General features: G+C 46.5%; 1 protein-coding gene across 3 annotated transcripts in view; it reads right to left on the reverse strand.

Moving 5' to 3' along the window:
• Positions 1 to 3,230: 3,230 nt before the first annotated feature.
• Positions 3,231 to 20,173, reverse strand: part of LOC138521875 (E3 ubiquitin-protein ligase TRIM39-like) — a 498,159-nt gene continuing 481,216 nt past the window's right edge. For 2 of the 3 annotated variants that reach the window (XR_011283148.1, XR_011283149.1), the window contains exon 7: positions 3,521 to 3,654. Coding sequence is in view for 1 of the 3 variants with exons in the window: in XM_069635032.1 (XP_069491133.1) it covers positions 3,419 to 3,654 (236 nt within the window). In the remaining 2 variants the exon portion in view is untranslated. Of the gene's footprint in view, positions 3,655 to 20,173 lie in introns of all 3 variants that reach the window. The other variant, XM_069635032.1, reaches the window with a different exon arrangement.

The raw sequence follows: 20,173 nt of genomic DNA on the forward strand, positions 1-20,173 counted from the left end.
CATAGCTGCAACTTCAGTTTGGATGCTTTTTGGTCCTAACTAGCTAATGCAGTAACAATACTAAGGTATCTTGCTTACAAGTGCTGTAGGAGAGTGATGCTAGAAGTAGTTCATCAACATGCTGAATTAATATAGAGCGCCCTGAGAGAATTTTCTGACAAGGTCTTTCTTCAGCTGTTGAAAGAACAAGGTCAGAGATTCAGTATTGCCCTAAGGAAAGCGAATCCAAGTATACTGGATGGCATGATAACAAAAGGCAACCATGGATCTACTGTCTGGGTGGATCGTTATATAGAGGAAAAATGCAGCGCATAGATTTACAAGTGTAAAGTGTGCCGTGGATTGTGGGATACAGGACAATATAGTAGCTGAATTTGATTCTAGCAGAAATAAGGATAGCACTAGAGAGTTTACAGCACAGAAAGCATTAGGTGTCCTTTCCTGGCTCCCACTCATGGAGTATTGGATTGCTAGAAGGGCTCCTATTCTGCATTATAATTCCCCATTTCAGGAGTGACTGTATAACAGTGGCAATCCCTGTTCCTGCTTTGCGGCACAACTGATATTGTGAATTTTGGGTAGTAGTTTGGACTGGTCAACTCAGATTTAGATGGGATCTGCATCCTGAATACATCCCACTTCGCTATTGTGCACGGACCATAAGCAGTAAGGGACCTAGGATAACGATTCTGTGAGATCTAGAGACATAACTTCCTTTGGGTCTGAAAGTTGGGATGGTACCCCCTGAAGTGCACCTAACACAGCCTTGGTGATACTGTCAGAGATGTCAGGGAATACTCTGTCTGGAGTGTAATGGATGGCATATTTCAGTTTGCAAAGGAGGTCTGTGCCTGAAAAACCCACAGTTGCAGAAGGATTGGCAAGAAAGCATGCTTGTCCATGATAGAACCTAAGGTAATTGATACTGGTTCAGTAACAGGTGTTGCACTGGAGTGTTGGAAATGCCCACTGCATTAATCATAGAAGATGGCAGAGGGACAACTGGAAAACAATCGGATCATAAGGCAGACTTACTATCCTGTATCTACCACACATGAAATGGTTTGCCCTTCAATTGTACACTTTACATAGGGACTTTCCTGATCTACAGGTATCAATGGATTCAAGATGAGGTTTTCTCTCAGGCTGTCCAAGTTCTGATCTTCATCTGGGGCAGCCGGCCATACATTGCTCTGGGTAAATCATGGCGCATCCAGGTTAGGGAATCGGGTGGATTTAGGACTAGGGGATGGAAAGTTCCTTTGGAGCCTGTTAAGGCACTCATTTTTCCAGTGAGCCTCCTGCTTACAATAATTACAGGCTGTGAGACTCGCAAACCTGCTACTATGGGGATCCTGTCCAACACCTTGTCCTCTCCCTCTGATGCTCATTTCACACACCCTCTGAGCGACCCATTTTCCCTTTTGGTTCCTTTAGGGCCTGGAAAGGGATGGCACCCCTGCTCTACACATGCCCAGGTAAAAGAGCAGCAGGTACATCACATCTCACTCACACCTTACTATGCAATCCTAACATGAAAACACTCAGTCCACACCCTGCTCCCATGCACGTACAACTCACAGAACCTCAACCACAGCCCTCTCATCAGCTCCAAAACACACATGCAACCTCATACATACTCATCAATGCTTTTTCTGTAGTACCAAATGCAGTAGACATTGCTGACCTCATCACCACCCAACTTAGATGCACATTTTATCACAGAGACGGGGTTCACCCCCACCTCCTCACACATCCAGGATGTACTGCTCCCAACATGTTACTGCATGCAACTCAACAGCACTGCAACTGTTAAAAGATTGGTGGTTCAAGGCCAACCTGTAAAGTCAATTATAACATTTATTGGAATGCAAAATACTATCTTGACTTGTGAGCGTGTTGCAACCCATTTTTATGTGCGAGATTGTGCATTCTTGCTGGCTGCCAGCTACTCAAGACCCTGTGGACCTCTACAGGACGGAGTTTACAAATATAAAGTACTCTCAGGGCGGGGGCAGGGACAGAACACTCAATTCCGGGACAGTCCCGACAAAACCTGGACGTCTGGTCACCCTAAGTAAGAGTAATCTTGGGAGGCGGATGAGGGAGAGACTAGGGGGAGGGACCTCGCCTCAGTGGACAGGCTCAAGAGGGAGAGGGTGGGAGAGAAAAGAGAAAATACGTGGCACACTACAGACAGCGTGGCCCCTGAGAGAGAGGGGGTGGAGAGAAAGACAGGCAGGGAGTGTGAGACAGAGGGACAGTCACAGAGATAGGGAGAGACAGAGCACTAAAGAGACACGGACATAGAGAGACACACAGAGACAGACATGGAGAGCGGGGGACACACAAGCACACACTCTCTCTCATAAAAAAAACAATGGCACAAAGCAATGGGGCAGTTTGGTAATGAGAGAATTTCTTGCCCTCAGAAGGTCAAGGGTCATGGGAAGTGCCTTATTTCTTGTTTTATTCCAAAGTAACATGATTCATTGTATACACTGCCCGGGGTATACTCTAGTCCTGTAAACTTGAGAACGTGCTACAGAGGCAGGTGTGAGGAGGCTGGTGATGAGACCAAGTGTGTAACTTGTGAGAGATCAAGTAAAAGTGAGCAATATGTGAGTACCATCTCACCAGGAACTGTGAGAAAGGAGCAGAGATGAGCCTAGCCTTAATCAGTTTCATAAATTCCTGAAACAAACACTGCTTTTGACAAGAAACAAACCAAAATCATGTCTGTCTGTATGGATGTAGGTTAGAGGAGTGCTGATCTGTAAGAACTAGAAATCCGATACACACCCACAAACCCCACCCTCCTACACCCATTTCCCCGCCGGGGAAGTGGTGGCCAACGATAATGGGCACCCTGTCTATAGAAAAGGCTTCAGCTGAAATGTTAACAGGTGTATCCATCCAAGACAGAATTCAGCCCCTAAACACCCCCGCCCCTTCCTCTGGTGGCTTCACAAATCAAAAGACGGACAAAAAGGGGGTAGAAAAGAGAATTTCCCATGTAGAAATGAAATCACAACTCAAATGTAACTATGCAACATTGAGATGACACTGCAGTGACAATACTCACTTGTATCATCAGGCTCAGAAAGGTGTCGGCCATTTTAGACATGGCTTCTTTTAACCCTATTCAAAACATGTCCCTGTTGCTGCTTATAGCTTTCAATATTGTATAAAATGGATGAAACGAAGTAATCACTTCTGTACAATCAAAAGAATATTTATTGGCTCTTTATTTGAATTTCACATATTGGCATTAAACATCTAACATAGGAAAGCTGGGCAATGTTAATCATTTTTAATAATCGTATATACCAGGATAGAATAATAGTTAGAAGAGGCTGAATTTGTCATGTCCAGCTTCTTTCATACTGCTCTGCAGACTTCTCGCTCTCAATTATTGTTATATTTTATTCATTTCCCCCAAATAATTCTCTATGAAATGGAAAATCTGGTCTCCCTGAAGAGGGAACACGTGAAGTAAATGTCTTGGAAATTCAATTTGATCAGGACGCCATGTTTTCTCTTTGATGGAGAACCTCCTCTCGCAGAATGGTAAGGCATGTTCTCCCAGGATGGGGCACCCACCTCTGTCGCCATGGACGCCAAGTTTTCTCATCATGGAGGCCTTGTTCTCTGCTGAGGAATATTAAAGACAAAAGGCACACATTTTAGGATCAGTGAAGCAGTGGAAAGAACACATCCTTATACTTTCTTGCCTACTTTTAGAATATTTCCACTCTAGTTATGCCCGTTAAGAAGAGCATTGCCTTAAAAATATAAATGTATTTTTCTTGTGAATGAGGATAGTCGGTGCTCTAATACTTTGCTTATGCGCAGTATGGAATTGCGTTCCAACCCGTTCTAGGCAAAGTGTTGAAAATGCATTTCCTGCAACATCAGTGCATACAAGATTTTATAAGATACTTCGATAATCACATCTCATTGGCCACCTGGATAACGGAGATGATGTCCCTAGCTTCTTTGGAACGATGAACATACAGATATCCAGAACAAGGACTGCATTATAAATCAACATGTGGAAAATGTTTGCAAGCTACTTATCCCGACGATTCTGCATGATCTTATAACGTAATATGGGGACGTCAGCTGTCTATTGAGATAAAGACATAAAAGATGTCTGAAAATATCATGTGACCTCTTAGTATATCTGGAATTGAGCTTGCCCGCTCAAGGGCCACAATGCCCTTGGGCTGCCTGCGCGCTATACAAATGTAAAAATAAAATGAAATAAATAGTGTAGCGGCTCAGACATTGAAATTGACACAGGAAAATGTCATTTCATGAGCGTCACAGAAGTGCGCACAGTGGAATGAAGGAAAGAGAACGAGGGAAGGGGATTGAAATGAGGAACAGTGATGCAGATATCGTTACTTGTAGCACAAGATGCAATGAGCACATTCACACGAAAATGGGGTGTACTCTCTGTGCTTAAGCTTCAAGGGTGAATTCTACCCTTTGATATTTTTGAATTACAGACATGGCTATAACCAAATTAAGAAATCTTGAAAGTTAGAATGTATCAAAAAACATACGTAGGTTTTATTTAAGCCACTGGAAGACAGTCAAGGGGACCGAAACATGTACCTGTAGTGGAATGATATACTATGGTCGCCATTAAGGAGTTTATTTTTTTTATTTAATTGAATGGGCTAAAATTAATGGTGTGCACAGTGGAATGAAGGAAAGAGAAAGAGGGAAGTGGATTGAAATGAGAAACAGTGATGCAGAGATCGCTACTTGTAGCACAAGCGAGAATGGGGTGTACACTCTGTTCTTAAGCTACAAGGGTGAATTCTAGTCTTTGACATTTTTGAATTACAGACATGGCCATGACCAAGTTAAGAAATCTTGAAAGTTGGAATCTATCAAACAACATGTCAATGATGTACATAGGTTTTATTTAAGCCACCGGGAGAATTGTAACCCTTCAAGTGCCCTTAATACCTGGGTATAAACACGAAGAGTGGTCTTGATTTGCTACAACATATATATATTTATATATATGACAAGCCTGTAATAGTGTGATACTTGCATCTGCTTCGATTCACATGCTTTGCATAAGCCAACATCTAGGGGTTAGTATGGAGTATTGCATGACTTGTTTTCGAAGTTCAAAAATGGACGTCGATGTATACTGTACCCATGGTTCTTAATGCATCGAGGTCCTCAGATTGATTGTTTCTGACAGGAGGGAGCATGAAGTGTGTATGTGAGTACAGGGAGGTAAAGAAAGGTGTAAAATGTCTATGCACCTTCAACTACTAAGAGGGGAGGAAGGGTGGGCGCATGTAGATACAAGCATCAGAAAGACGATTACAGGTATGTAATATTTGGCTTCTGAGGCTTGTGGATCTGCTTAGGATCACATGCGTTGCATAGATCGCTTACACCACATGAGAATCACTCCTTGTACGAGTATCCACACAGCAATGTTGCGTGAAAGTGTGAACTGAGCTCCATGTCACTGCTTTGCAAATAGCCTCTAATAGCACATTGGCAATGAAAGCCAGAGTAGCACCGGTACCTCGAGTTGAGTGTGCTTTGGGTGTAAATGGCAAAGTATTCTTGGAGTAGCATAATTAGATGCATTTTACAATCCATCTTGAAATAGCTGATTTAGAAACAGGATCCCCTTCTCTTCCTGCAGCTAAGGAGACAAATAATTGATCTGTCTTCCTTAATGGCTTGGTCTTATCTAGATAGTAGATTACTGCCCTTCCCTCTCTGCCAAATTTTGCGTTTTTTTAAAGAACTTTGGAAGTTCTATTGACTGATTACCATGAACGTTGCAAATACATTTCAGTGAGAATTGTGGATGTGTTATTAACAGCACTTTGTCTTTATGAATGGTTACAAATGGATCTTGAACTTTAAGAGCTTGCAGTTCACTGACTCTTCTTATTGAAGTGATGGCTATTATAAAAGCAGTCTTATAGGTGAGATGCCTAAGGCTAGCTTTATGCATAGGTTCAAAGGGGGGACCCATAAGCTTAGTAAGGATTACATTTAAGCCCCACCTTAGGGCAAAGTTTGAAATTGAGGGGAGCTGGGAGCTATTTAGCTCCTGCATGTGGCCGAGAAGAGCCCGGCTAGCTTCATGCCAACAGCTACCAGAAGCTACTTTTGACTCCACAGGCCAACTGATGCCAAACAAACACACCTATGTGGATTTAACTCTGACTAAGTGACGATCTATAAATAAGCATTAGGACATATCTATACATCATTTAAAGCATAATGGGTCACTTTCTAACGACCCTTCTCAAACTTCGTGGGTACTACAGACGCCACACTAGGGATAGTATTACAAACTTGCCCAGGCAACCTCCCATTTCGATTTTCGAAAACAAGTCATGCAATACTCCACACTAACCACTAGATGTCGGCCTATGCAGAGCATGTGATTCTAAGCAGAGCCACAAGCCTCAGAAATATATGGCATATATTACTTACCGTAATCGTATTTCTGATGCTTGTATCTGCTTAGAGTCACATCCTTGCAAAGGTTGCCATCTAGTGGTAGATGCAGAGTATTGCATGACTTGTTTTCGAAAATCGAAATGGGAGGTTGACTGGGCATGTTTGTAATACTATCCCTAGTGTGACGTCTGTTGTACCCACGGTCCTTCATGCGTCTAAGTCCCTCAGATTGTTTAGTTTCTGACATGAGGGAGCATGAAGTGTTTGTGTGAGTATGACAGGAGGGACAGAATTTAAAAGGAAAGTTCTCCATGAAAAAGGAAACTTGTAAAAGTGTAGGTAGAAAAGAGGGGAATAAAAGGTAGGCATTCTCTAAGAGATATATGGAATGTGACAACCCCTCTCTCTTCCTACTGTATAGGCCAAAGGCCTGAGGTAGGCCGAAGCCATGACAGCAGTCGATCAGGAGGCTCTCATCGATGATGTTCGCCTGTCGAAACCTCAGTCGAGGATGAATACCCATGTCGTTGAACATGATATTAAATTTAAGTATTAATGATATAAGTAATAAAGGCTACAAGCAACGAGCTCTGCAACTTGTGACTGTCCACTATGGTGGGGGAAAAACAATCTGAGGGACTTCGACATGTGAAGGACCATGTGTACTACAGACGTCGCCCTATGGATAGTATTACAGGCACACCCAGTTGATGTCCCTTTTCAACTTTCAAAAACAAGTCATGCAATACTCCACAGGTACCACTAGATGGCAGCCTATGCAAATCATGCGATTCTAAGCAGATTCACAAGCCTCAGAAATATATGTATACAAACATACTGTGACGAGTCACTTGGTGTCGTCACTTCTCCCCACGGCGGAGACCTTTCCCATGAGGCTAGGGATGTAAGGCTGCTACCCATATTCCCCCTCTGGTGGTTTAATGCGGGAGGACCTCATGGGGAGGGCCTCCCCTCCTGGGGATAAGGATGACCATCTGGGTGATAGTCGGCACAACACCCCTACCCAAACCTTCCTAAGACCTCTACCACCTTCCCTCACCCCCTCTGACTAGTACCTCCATGTGTTATTGTAATAATAATAATAATTTGCATTTATATAACGCTAAGAACCCTTAGGCATCTGAGCGCTGCTTATTATTATCCATGGTGTGCGGTGCTCATTTATCGACCTCAAAAGGATGAAAGGCTGAGTTTGGCCCTGCTGGGATCCGAACCTGCATCGGCAGGCTCTGCAGGGATGTCAAAGCGAGCGCTCTACTCGCTGTGCTATCTGACCGGCTGTGATACTATAAGCATTACACCTACTGAGACGAAGAAGATTTCTAGCAACATGAAGATTAAGCCTGACCTAAGTACTTGCACGAAGAAGATGCGCAGAAGCTTTGAGAGTGAGTCATGGAAAATAACAATGGACTTTAATAGGACTTCAAAGATAACAATGGGTATAAAAACCGAGAAGGGACTTAAATGGTGGTCAAACCAGCCCTACAACAGCAGCAGGGAAGGAAGCTGTGGAGCGTGGGAGCAGAGAAGCGGCAAAGACCAGGAAGTCTCAGACGCCGGCGGAAAGCAGAACGTACCTCTCTGGGACCAGACGTCGATAGGTCCAGACAGAAACCAGCGAGGCAGTGGTACGATCTCCAGGAGAAGGTGGACCATGCTGTCCACTAACTGTACAGGCACTGCAAGGAGCCACAAGACATAAAGCCACAGAGAGAAGCAGACTGTTACGTAAGGCGAAACGAAGACCAGCAAAGTCCAGGGAAGAGCCACTGCTGTACAGCAATGCCCTAGAAGGTTACAGGCGACATGGGCTTGCCGGCAGAGACATGGGGAATGAAAGGGGGTCTCTGAGAAACACCCGAAATACTGTGAGGCCTAGTGAGGGACCAAGATGGGTCTGGGACCCTACAGCATACGAAGAGTACATCGGACGTGTGCATCCTCATCCCAGTGGTGTCTAGGGGAACATTGACACACAAAGAAGGTTCTGGAACCCCGTGCAGTGTGAAACAAATACAGAAGGAGAACCAGGGGAAGGGAGCCATTACCCCTGGTCAAGAAGTTACCAGTGGAGGGTCTGGAACTCTACAAAATAAAGTACAACATTGGCAAGAGTCAAGAGCCATACAGTTGTTGTATCAGAAACCAGGGGAACAGAGTCATTTCCCCTGGTTTAGAATTGATGAACATTGTGAACAGTACATACCGGCCAGGAGAAGGGAGTCATTCTCCTGGTAGTAGTTGAATTACTGAGGGTACGCCAAACAGGATGCCAGGTGAAGGGAGTCATTCCCCCGGGCTCAAATAGTGAAGATTAACATTCAAGCCAGTCAGGAGAAGGGAGCCATTCTCCTTGTCCACCAGAGTGTGACACTTTGCCTGTGGAAAATTCAAACAGCCTGGGGAAGGGAGTCATTCCCCCTGGCCCAGGCCTTTTGCTTAAGAGACTTTCTGTCCAAGGATGTTTTGATACCATCTTTTAAAAGAAACTTTTATATCCTCTTTTCTTCACAAGAACCTCCAACATTCACCAGGGGAAGGGAGTCATTCTCCTGGTGTGAGAACTTTACGTTTATTAGAACTCTTTGGGATAGAGACAGATTCTTGACACAGGACGGTGAACTTTCAGTTGACGGACATTCAGACTTTCCTTTAATTTTAGGTTGAGGCAGGGAAACCCCTCAGAGATAGCGATAGATAGGTTTTTGCAAAGATCAATAAAAGTGTATAGCCCAAAATATGTCACCTCCTGGTCAGTCTCCTTCTTCAGATCCCTTACAATACACACAAATATATATGTAGATATATAAATCCCAATATGGGTGGGGTAAGTCCTGTGCCCACCACCCAACATCACCGCACCCATCTCAGACAGCCAGGCAAAGCTTTTCTGTCTTGGTACCCCTGGAGATGGGAGGGGGGGCTGGGTAGAACTGAAAAGTTTTAACAAGTCTAAGCAAATGATGATCCCAGAAATGAGCCAGGAAGGCAAGGGGCCAACATCCTGCACTCACAGCAGAGTCCCGGAAACAGTGAACTACTTCCCCCAACTCAGACTCCCCTAAATAGCCCAGGGGTGAACAATGAATTTCGATGAAAATCCCACCAACAGCACAGAATGGAATGATCTGAAGTGGAGGCTGATACTGAAGAACAGAAGCCGCCCGAGGACCCCTTCTCTCCCTCCTAATCCTACAGTTCTGTGCAGCCTTATTAACCGCACCTGTTCCTCCTTTTAACCAGCTTCACCCAGTCCCCATAGTGATCTAGATCATACATGATCATACCTAGGTCACAAACAAAACCTGGACAGAGAGCCTGGTGTCCTTGATCAAATGAGGTGTGCCTTTTTCCGATTAGTGGAACTTTAATGAAGCCCCTAATGAGATAGGCTGCACTTTAACAAAAGCATATAGAATGGCATTCTCCCAGTTGCCACTGGGGGCACTTTAACAAATGAGGTGCGCTGTCCGAAGTCCCCATCCTTATAACGAGTCACCAAGGACTGGGCTGACCTGGCTGCTACCGAATGTGCCTCCCAGAGGGTTAATGAGGAGGGATCCTGCCAGCTCGCTGTCCCCCCCAAAGGCACAATAATACATCAGGGGTTACATTGTGGGATGTATGCCAGCTGAACTACAAGTACCAAAAAGCCTTGCAATGGGCACCCCCAGCCCGGGGACTGAAGCGACAGCCATGTCATTGAGAAAAGCATGGGTTCTGCGAACCTGTGGTGTTCGGGAGAGATGGAGAAAAAGTTTATGAACCTTACCTAAAAGAGAGTGAGTCTGTGAAGGCATGGATACTCTGTGCTCCAGCACTCCCAGTGCTGCCTCATCCTCGGTAGAGTGGAGGAACCATTCACCATGAAGAAAGGGATTCCAAGATGCCACCAGAAACACCTTTAAAACATTGCCAGCCCTTATTTAACAACAATACAAACTATCAGATAATAATACAAAAGCTCCACCATCAATAGGAAGGAGACTAATGATCCCCAAAGGAATAGCCAATCAGATTTGAGACTTCAAACAAACAAAGATGAGGAATAAACTAGCAGGAACACCACTGGATGCCAAGCATCAGTCCGGGGAATATAAAAGGGCCTGGGAAAGTCCCACGAAGGAGAGAATGTCAGACTAGGCAGACATGCAGACTTGTCTCGGGAGGATAGCTCAGTGGCAACGTGCTCGCCTTGGGAGCAAGATGACATGGAGCAACACAGGTTCGATCTCCGGGTCCGTGCTTAGAAACCTCTGGGTATTACGCGCATTATAAATAACCTATCATATGATATCGTACTCCCTCGACATAAGGCGACCACCCTGAAGCAAGCAACCAGGAAAAGAAAACTGCCTAAATGAAGGATGTGATAATCTAGTCCATCAGCGATCCTTGGTTAAAAGGGAGAAAGACCTGAGCCATGGCAGGAGGATGACAACATTGGCTGCCTGACAAGGTCCCTACTTTGGGGGGAGGAGGATGGCACCCATTACTGCTGCTATGAATGCAAAAAGAAAACTCAAAGCCTGGGAGAGACCCATTGTGAATCGTGACAAACCCGAGGTCTGGGAAAGACCTGTTGTGAATCCTGACAAACCCAAAGACTGGGAGGGATGTACTGTAAACCCTGAGTGACACAAGGGCTGGGAGAAGTCTACAAGTGGCTGTTGCAAGGCAGAGGAACAGCCTGAAGGAGCGAGAACCATGAAGCTTGAAATCTGGAAGAGTTATTGAGACCAAAGGTGAAAACAGAGAGGCCTAAAGGAGTGACCAGAGTAACCACTACAAGAACATTCCCAGAGGACAAGTTCTAGATGACAGAGTTGCACTTTGAAGACCAGGTTTGAGAAGCCTTTACATTGGGCCCAAACCTTGGAACATTTGTGCTGTGGCCGACTATTTTGTGACTTTACATTGTAGGTTAGGGAGTCCCAAGTAGAGACAAGAACTTGTAAGAATAAGTTAAAAACTTTATGATTTGAACGAGAACCAACAAAAGTGTTGGACACCTGGACGAAAATCCCCACTTTGTGTAGGCACACCCTGTGCGCTGTTTGCTTTAGGACAATCCCTATTATTTGTAGTTCATCCCCTATAGCTGTTAAAATCCCAAAATGAACCATCAAATGCCCCCTAATAAGGAGGCCAGTGACCAGTGTGTCCTTGCTCGGCCTTACCACAAAAAACACAATGCACTTTGGACTCCACTGTTTTCCATATGACATGCATTACTCACCGTAATAGCATTTCTGATGGTTGTATCTGCTTAGATTCACATGCTGTGCATATAGTCCGACATCTGTGCATATAGTCCGACATCTAGTGGAAATCACGGAGTATTGCATCTTTCGTTCGAAGATCGAAAGGGGACGTCGACATGGGCGTGACTGTAACACTATCCCTAACGTAACGTGTAATGTCCCCAAAATCCCTCATGCGTCGAGGTCCCTCTGGTTGTGTTTTTTCTGCCGTGAGGGAGCCTTATAGTCAGCGTGAGCGAGTACAGAAGAGAGAAGGTGGAAGAGGTCTATGTTCCTTCTACTCCACGAGGGGAGGAAGAGTGGGCGCATGTGAATCTAAGCAGATACAATCATCAGAAATGCTATTACAGTGAGTAATGCATGTCTTCTGATGCTTGTGAATCTGCTTAGAATCACATGCTGTGCATAGACTAGCGCGCAGTACCCATAGATGGTGGTGGGATGTGGGAAGGAACAGTAGCAAAGAGATGTCTTAGCACTGCTTGTCCCATCTGAGAATCAGACCTAGAGTGTGTATCTAGGCAGTGGTGTTGTGTAAAGGTGTGTACAGAACTCCAGGTTGCTGCTTTGCAAATGGAATCAAGAGGAACATTTGCAATGAATGCTATGGTAGCCCCTGTGCCCCGAGTAGAGTGTGCTTTAGGCGTGAAGTGTAAATCTCTCTTGGCAAGAATGTAACACAGTGTGATGCAGTTTACAATCCACTTGGAGATAGCTGATTTAGAGACAGGGTCCCCTTCTCTACCAGCTGCCACTGAAACGAAGAACTGATTTGTTTTTCTTAGTGGCTTTGTCTTTTCCAGATAGTAAATAACCGCTCTCCTTACATCCAGTGCGTGGAGGCTTCTTTCTGCCACGTTAGTGGGGCTTTGGAAGAAGGTGGGTAGTTCTATGGACTGGTTTACATGGAACTTTGAGATAAATTTAGGCGCAAAGCGAGGGTGTGTGCGCAAAACCACCTTATCTTTGTGAATCGTGACAAATGGGTCCTGGACGGAAAGGGCCTGTAGTTTACTAACACTCCTTATAGAGGTGATCACCACCTGGAAGGCGGTCTTGTAGGTGAGTGCTTTAAGACTAGCCTTGTGCATTGGTTCAAAGGGAGGCCCTATTAGTCTGGTAAAACAATTTTCAGGTCCCACCCGCGAGCTGGGTTGGAAATAGGGGGATGAAGTCTTTTTTCTCCTTCAATAAATGCTTTAATTACAGGAATTCTCCATCATGAAACCTTGCTCTAGGACATGGTGTACGCCGAAAGCGCGGCTAAGTGGACCTTTAGAGAATTGAAAACCAGTCCTGAATCTAATAGGTGGGTTAGGTACAGGGCGATATCTTTAGGTGAGCATTCAATAGGATTGATGCCCTTGCCATTACACCAGATGACAAAGCGCTTCCATTTGCTGGAGTAGCAATGCCTGGCGTTAGGCTTCCGTGCTTCTCTAAGTATGTCCATGCATCTTTGAGGAAGCTGGAGGTGCTCGAACTCTATGACCTCAGTAGCCAGGCTGTTGAGAGTTTGAGGGAATGGGTGTAGTGGTTTCACCTGGTCTTGAGACAGCGTGATGTACGGGCACGACAGCTTCCTGGGAGGGGAGACGGACATTGCCATGAGATGGGAGAACCAAGACTGGCAGGCCAACATAGGGGCCACCAGAATCATCCTGATTGTCTCTTGGTGCAATTCGGTTGAGCAGGGGAATCGGGGGGGGTGGGGGGGAGCGTAGACAAATTTCCCTGACCATGTTATCCAAAGACCGTTCCCCTTGGAGCGGTTCTGAGGGTACCTGGAGGCATAATCCGGGCATTGGGCATTCTCCAGAGTGGCAAACAAGTCGATCTCTGGGAAGCCCCATTCTGCGAAGACATTGAGTACATTGTCCTCCTGTAGCCGCCACTCGTGCTCTACGGGTAGGGGGAAGTTTCTGCCGAGAACGTGCGCCCGAAGATCGAGTTCCCCTGGAACATGTTGTGAAAGGAGGACCATTTTGTGTTGGAGAGCCCACTTCCATATGTTCTGGGACAGTTTGGACAGCCCTAGAGAGTGAGTGCCCCCTTGTTTAAGTAATACATGGTCGTAGTACTGTCCGTGAGGACTAGAACTGTCTTCCCCTGGAGGTGTGTCTGGAAGACCTTTCCGGGCCTTGAACACTGCTAGCAGTTCCAACAGGTTCCGCTGGGGACCACATCAGTGCGCTGTCTGTTGAAGAAGGTGACCCCCCCCCACACCCAGTCAGAGATGTGTCTGTGCTGAGTGGCTTCTACTGCAGGGGTGGTGAAGGTTTTCCCCTGCAGAAGGTGTTCCCTTGACCACCACTGCAGAGACTGAATGAGGGCTGCCAAGACAACCACTAGATCATCCCACTGGCCGTTGGCATGACACCATTGACTCGAGAGCCACTCTTGCATGGTGCGCAGACGCGCGTGAGGAACTAGGTAGATGCAGGAATCCATCATCCCCAACAGTCGCATGGCTTTGCGTACGATCATCTGGTGACTGGCTACATAGTGAGGGATCTGGAACAGCATGTTTTGAACCCTCTCGTTGGAGAAAAGACTAGGCCGTCTTTGGTCCAAATTAGAGCCCCCAGAAACTGTTTGACTTGATTGGGGTTTAGACTGGATTATTTCTCGTTGATGGAGAAACCTAGGTTGAAGAGAAGATCTACCGTCTTCTGAGTATTTGTTTGCCATGTTCCGTACGAATCCCCCGTTATGAGACAATCATCGAGGCAAGGATAGACTGGGATGGACTGCCTGCGCAGGTGAGCAGCCACTACCGACAGTACCTTTGTGAATATCCGTGGCGCTGAGGCTATGCCGAAGGGGAGAACCTTGAATTGATTGTGGGTGTCCTCTTTCATGAACCTGAGGTACTTTCTGTGCGCTGGCAACATTGAAATATGAAAGTATGCCTCTTTCATATCCAATGTGGCCATGTAATCCCCCTGCTGCAGCAGTGCGATTACTTCCTGCAGTGTTGTCATCCCGAATTTTGAGGTTTGACATCATTGTTTGCCAGGCGCAGGTCTAAAACAGGGTGCCTGGTGAGATCCTTTTTGGGTACAAGGAAGTACACTGAATAAATACCCTTGTTTAACTGGAGAAGGGGAACGACTTCAATTGCGCCCTTTTCCAGCAGGACCTGAACCTCTTCTAGCAGGATGCGTGGGTGTTCTGGCGACAGGCGTCTGGTCCTTGGTGGGTGGTATCGAGCCGGAGGAACTCGATGCAGTAGCCATAGGCGATGGTCTTTAGCACCCACTGGTCTGATGTTATCCCCTCCCAGGCGTGGATCAAAGATGACAAGGGACCCCCGACCGGGGAAGCATGGGAGGGGACCCGAACCGGTGAGTCACTTTGAGGTGGAGGCCGGGTAGCTTCTAGGAGTAGAGTTCCTACCTCTACCCTTGCCTCTACGAGGGCCTCTTTGTTGGTATTGTTGGATACCAGATGAGCCTTGGCCGGAGGACCAGGGGGTACTTCCTGAGCTGTATTGTCCATGGGGAGAGTGGGAGAATGATTGCCCACGAAAGGACCGGCGTGAGTTAGAGCCTCCATGCTGGTGGAAGGGCTTAGCCGTGATCTGACTGAGCGACTTTAGTGTTTCATGTTCTTTTTTCGCAGTCTCCAGGGCGTCATCAACAGCCTTCCCAAAAAGGTTGGAGTCCTCAACTGGTTTGTTGATGAGAGAGGCCTGAGTCTCAGGTTTAAAGCTGGAGTTCTTTAACCAGGGGTGTCTCTTAAGTAAGGTCCCCTGGGCTAGGGCTCGTCCAGTGGTCTCAGCAGAGTCCAGAGTGTTCTTCAGTATATTATGGGTAACCTGTCTGCCCTCAGCCACGACCACCAGCAGGTGTGATCGGGTGGGCTCTGGGACGTCTTGAAGGCCTTCTTGGACTAGAGCCCATTGGACATCGCTGTAACTTGCCAGGAGAGTGGTATTGTTTGTGATCCTAGTAGAGTAGACCTCAGAGGCGGTGACCCGTTTACCCAGGGCATAAAGCTTTTTACAGTCTTTGTCCGGAGGGCCATCTGCCGAGGACAGTGGAACCGCCATACTTTTCCGAGTGGTAGTAACCACTAAGGAGTCCAGTATAGCATGACCCCTTATGTAGAGTGGGTCGGAAGGTAATGGCTGGAATAATTTTTCAACCCAGGGGTTAACCGGCCGTGTGATAGACAGCGACTACAAAAGGGGCCATGCGCCTCTTTGTAGAGTTCAGTAAGGGGATGGCTTGACTAGTCAGAGGCTTCTCCTTGAGGATATTCTCAACAAAGTCTGAGTTTGGAGCTGCCTCATGTGTTGCAATCTGGAAATGATCGGCTCCTTTTTAAAATAGCATTGAACATCTGGTCGTCAACAGGTGACGAATCCCTCTGTGGAGGCGAAGGAGGGGGATCTAAACAGATGTCGCCCGGGGTATGTGTTGGTGATAGCCAAGGGCCCTGATCCCCCGCCTGATCCTGATCCCAGTCTGGGTCCTGATCAGTTGTGTTCTGGGAAAAGGTTTAATGTCATCATAGGTATCCTCCTGTGTTGGGTCATCTGGGACATCTAAGATATCTTCCTGGTGTGCCTTTGCAGAGATGGGGAATTTCTGCAGTTTGTAAGGAATGGGGCAGGAGTCCACTTCCCTAGGTCTTTAAGGTGTAATGTACCGGTCAGAGAAGTCAAAAAATGTGGCCATTTTGTCCATGTATTGTTCAAATCTCTCCCTAGTCCATAGGGAAGAGGCAGAAGGGCCTGGAGGTGGAAAAGGTTGCCTAGAAGGGGGAGATTTTCCTAATAAGGCCTTTGAGAAAGGTGGGGGGGGCTTCAGAATACTCCTCTCGACGAGATGGGGTGCCCTTGTGCTCTGTGGCTGCCGAAATGATAGCCGAAAGGCTTTCGCGGATTTTCGGCAGTTGAATCGAAGGTCTCGATGCACCTGACAGTGCCGTCGTGGTCGGTGACTCCACCAAAGCCTTATGTGCTTATGCAGCTTTGGACGGTGCGTCGACGACGGTATGTTTTTTAGGGTGAACGCACGTTCCAGAGGGATGCCCAGTCGCATACCACCAAGGTGGTTGCGTGGAGGGTGCCAAACCGCGAGGTTCGGAAGGCGGCATCGACATTTTCTGCAGCCCTGTTGGCGTGGCGCGCTTCTTCGACGACTCTGAAGAAGCCTTAGGAGTTGTGTGTTTTTGTATCCATGGTGTGTGTGTGTGCCCTTGTCGCCGGGGTGTGAACTCCCCATAACAGAGCCGGTGTCCTGTCTGCCGGGGACGGGCATTTGGGAGCCTGTAGGCTCCGCCAAGAAGTCGATGGCTTCCAATTTAAAGCCATGGCTGCCGACTGATTCCTCGTCGTCCGAAGCAAAGCAACGGCGCCAACGGGGGAAAGGATTTCGGCCTGCATAGCGTGAGCCGCCGACTGTGTAGTCTGCCTGTCTTTCAACGTTTCCGGTTGAAAGAGCTTTCAGGACTTGCATGAGCGCTCGCCATGGTCTCGAGGAAGACACTGATTGCATCAGCGATGGGTGTCCACCTAAGGAAACTTGCTGTTACACGAAGCGCAACATTTAAAGGGCGTCCTCTCCATAGTAGAGGTTAGTGGCAGCCAGACCAAGAAGAGAAAGAGAGGGGTAAAGGAAATACATTATTAGAGAAGAATAAACCCAGGGCCCCACTCTCCCTACTGTAAGGGTCGAACAGTTGAACAGGCGCAGACCAGTTTGTAGATGTCTTTGACGGCAGGAAACACATGAGGCAGTCGTCGAGAAGATTAGTCGGGAGACTAGACGACCGTAGGTCGTGGGGACAAAGTTAGAAATATATAACTCTTGCGAGCTCAGCATAGGCGACCAACTAGGTTGGCGGAAAAAAACAATCTGAGGGAGCTCGACGCGTGAGGGATTTGGGTACACTACACGTCATGTTAGGGATAGTGTGACAGTCACGCCCATGTCGACGTCCCCTTTCGATTTTCGAAAGAAAGATGCAATACTCTGCGATTTCCACTAGATGTTGGACTATATGCATGTAATTCTAAGCAGATTCACAAGCATCAGAAATATATATTTCAAAGCCCCTCCTGATTTAAAGGGCTTAGGGATGTTCAGAGGAGCTTAGCGCAATGTCTGGAGCTGGCTCTTTCTTGCTCAATACCGCTGCAAGTAGCTCTGCTCTAATAGGGCAATTTCTCTTGGTTGATGGGGTTTAATCACTGGCTCCTGGCGTCTTACCCGTGGTGGTGGAGGGTATTAATTGGTAAAGCTGTCGAGGCTATTTCTGCATTGGCTCAGGTTCATGCTCTTAGCGTTGCAGTGAAGCCAGTTCAACGTATGGGCCACAATAGATTAACCTTGCACCATAACATGATCACAGAGACTGTATGATGCTGAACCTTGTACCATAACATGATCACAGAGACTGTATGATGCTGAACCTTGCACTATAACATGATCACAGAGACTGTATGATGCTGAACCTTGCACATAACATGATCACAGAGACTGTATGATGCTGAACCTTGCACATAACATGATCACAGAGACTGTATGATGCTGAACCTTGCACTATAACATGGTCACAGAGACTGTATGATGCTGAACCTTGCACATAACATGATCACAGAGACTGTATGATGCTGAACCTTGCACATAACATGATCACAGAGACTGTATGATGCTGAACCTTGCACTATAACATGGTCACAGAGACTGTATGATGCTGAACCTTGCACATAACATGATCACAGAGACTGTATGATGCTGAACCTTGCACCATAACATGATCACAGAGACTGTATGATGCTGAACCTTGCACATAACATGATCACAGAGACTGTATGATGCTGAACCTTGTACCATAACATGATCACAGAGACTGTATGATGCTGAACCTTGCACCATAACATGATCACGGAGACTGTATGATGCTGGACCTTGCACCATAACTTTCATCCTATTGGTCATTAATAATCTTGTAAAAGCTAGTTGGGGTTCCTTGAATGTCGTGAAGGTTTAGGAGTGAAATCCTACGCTACAGGTGTTTGGAATAATCTTTCTTTTTCCTTCCAATGAGTGCATAGCAGCCTCCAGCTTGGATTTTGAAGAATAGTTTGTTGCATTCAGTTTGGGGTCTCCTCATTTATTTTCTAGTTGTTCTCTTTTCAGTGTTCGGGCCATCATTGAACTATGTGCTCTTTTCTTGGGGAGGCTCCAGTGATTCTCTTAGTATAAGGAGCCAGCATATAGAGAGGGTGGGTAATTTCCTGATCCAGCTCTTCTCTGGGTTGCTAGACATGTGGTGATTTACAGGAGTCTTGATAGGAGCAGAAACCAGAAGAATGTCTGATAACTTCCAGGAGGGATTCGCCAGGTCCATTGCCTGCATTATTGGCCCGGTGGGGCAATTGCATTAGATGAGTTGTGGGTTAGACCAGGGTACAGAGATATGTGCAGCCTCTGATAGAGGGGATATTTAGTGTTATTACACCATCTAGGACATGGCAGTTAATTACATTAGAATTGTTCATAGTAGTGGCAAATACCCCCCATGGTCAGCATCTTATATGGAGTATCTAACATGCTTGACAGCAGATACCACTATTGGTACCCAATGGCCTCTACACTATAATGCAAGCGATCGAGGTTTCAGTGTCAATGATGCATTTGCATATTAGTGCTGCGAGGGTCGCACATTGAAGCGTATTTGACAAGTCGGGTGTTTCAATATTAGAGAGAATTATAGCCACACCCCCTGTTTTTCCTATTACGAGTCACTATCTCAGGTGAGGGTGGGGTGAGCACGTCTAGGCCTGAGCTGATCAGAGAAACAGGTTTCCGATGTGGCCATTAAGTTGAATTGAAATTCCTTAAGGAAGTTGGTGATATTCGATGCATTCTTGGGTGCTGGTCCAGGGTTTATGTTCCCCAAAGGTAATCAAGTTAGGATTTTAATTTAAAACGTGTGGGTCACTTCCTGTCTCCCTGCTACTAGTTGTCTTGCCCCTGTGGATTGGGTGCTAGCAATGTTTGTTCTGAGGAGGGGTTCAGTCTTGTGTAGCAGGTGTAACTGGGTTTTTGTTGATATTTCTGTCTCTTTCTTGACTGGGGAAACTCGGGTTGAGGTTAGAGTGGCTGGTATTTCTCAGAAGTAAAGGAGTTATCGCTATTGTTGCCACTGCCGCCAAGTGGTGCAGTAATTATGGAGGTGGTTGAGGTTAGGCTGCCGCCAAGTGGTGCAGTAATTATGGAGGTGGTTGAGGTTAGGCTGCCGCCAAGTGATGCAGTAATTATGGAGGTGGTTGAGGTTAGGCTGCCGCCAAGTGGTGCAGTAATTATGGAGGTGGTTGAGGTTAGGCTGCCGCCAAGTGGTGCAGTAATTATGGAGGTGGTTGAGGTTAGGTCTCCCACAGTCCATCATCCTAGAATAGATTGCTCGCC

The sequence above is a fragment of the Ambystoma mexicanum genome, chromosome 13, assembly GCF_040938575.1.
Source record: "Ambystoma mexicanum isolate Mex_15411 chromosome 13, UKY_AmexF1_1, whole genome shotgun sequence".
NCBI classification, from domain to species: domain Eukaryota; kingdom Metazoa; phylum Chordata; class Amphibia; order Caudata; family Ambystomatidae; genus Ambystoma; species Ambystoma mexicanum.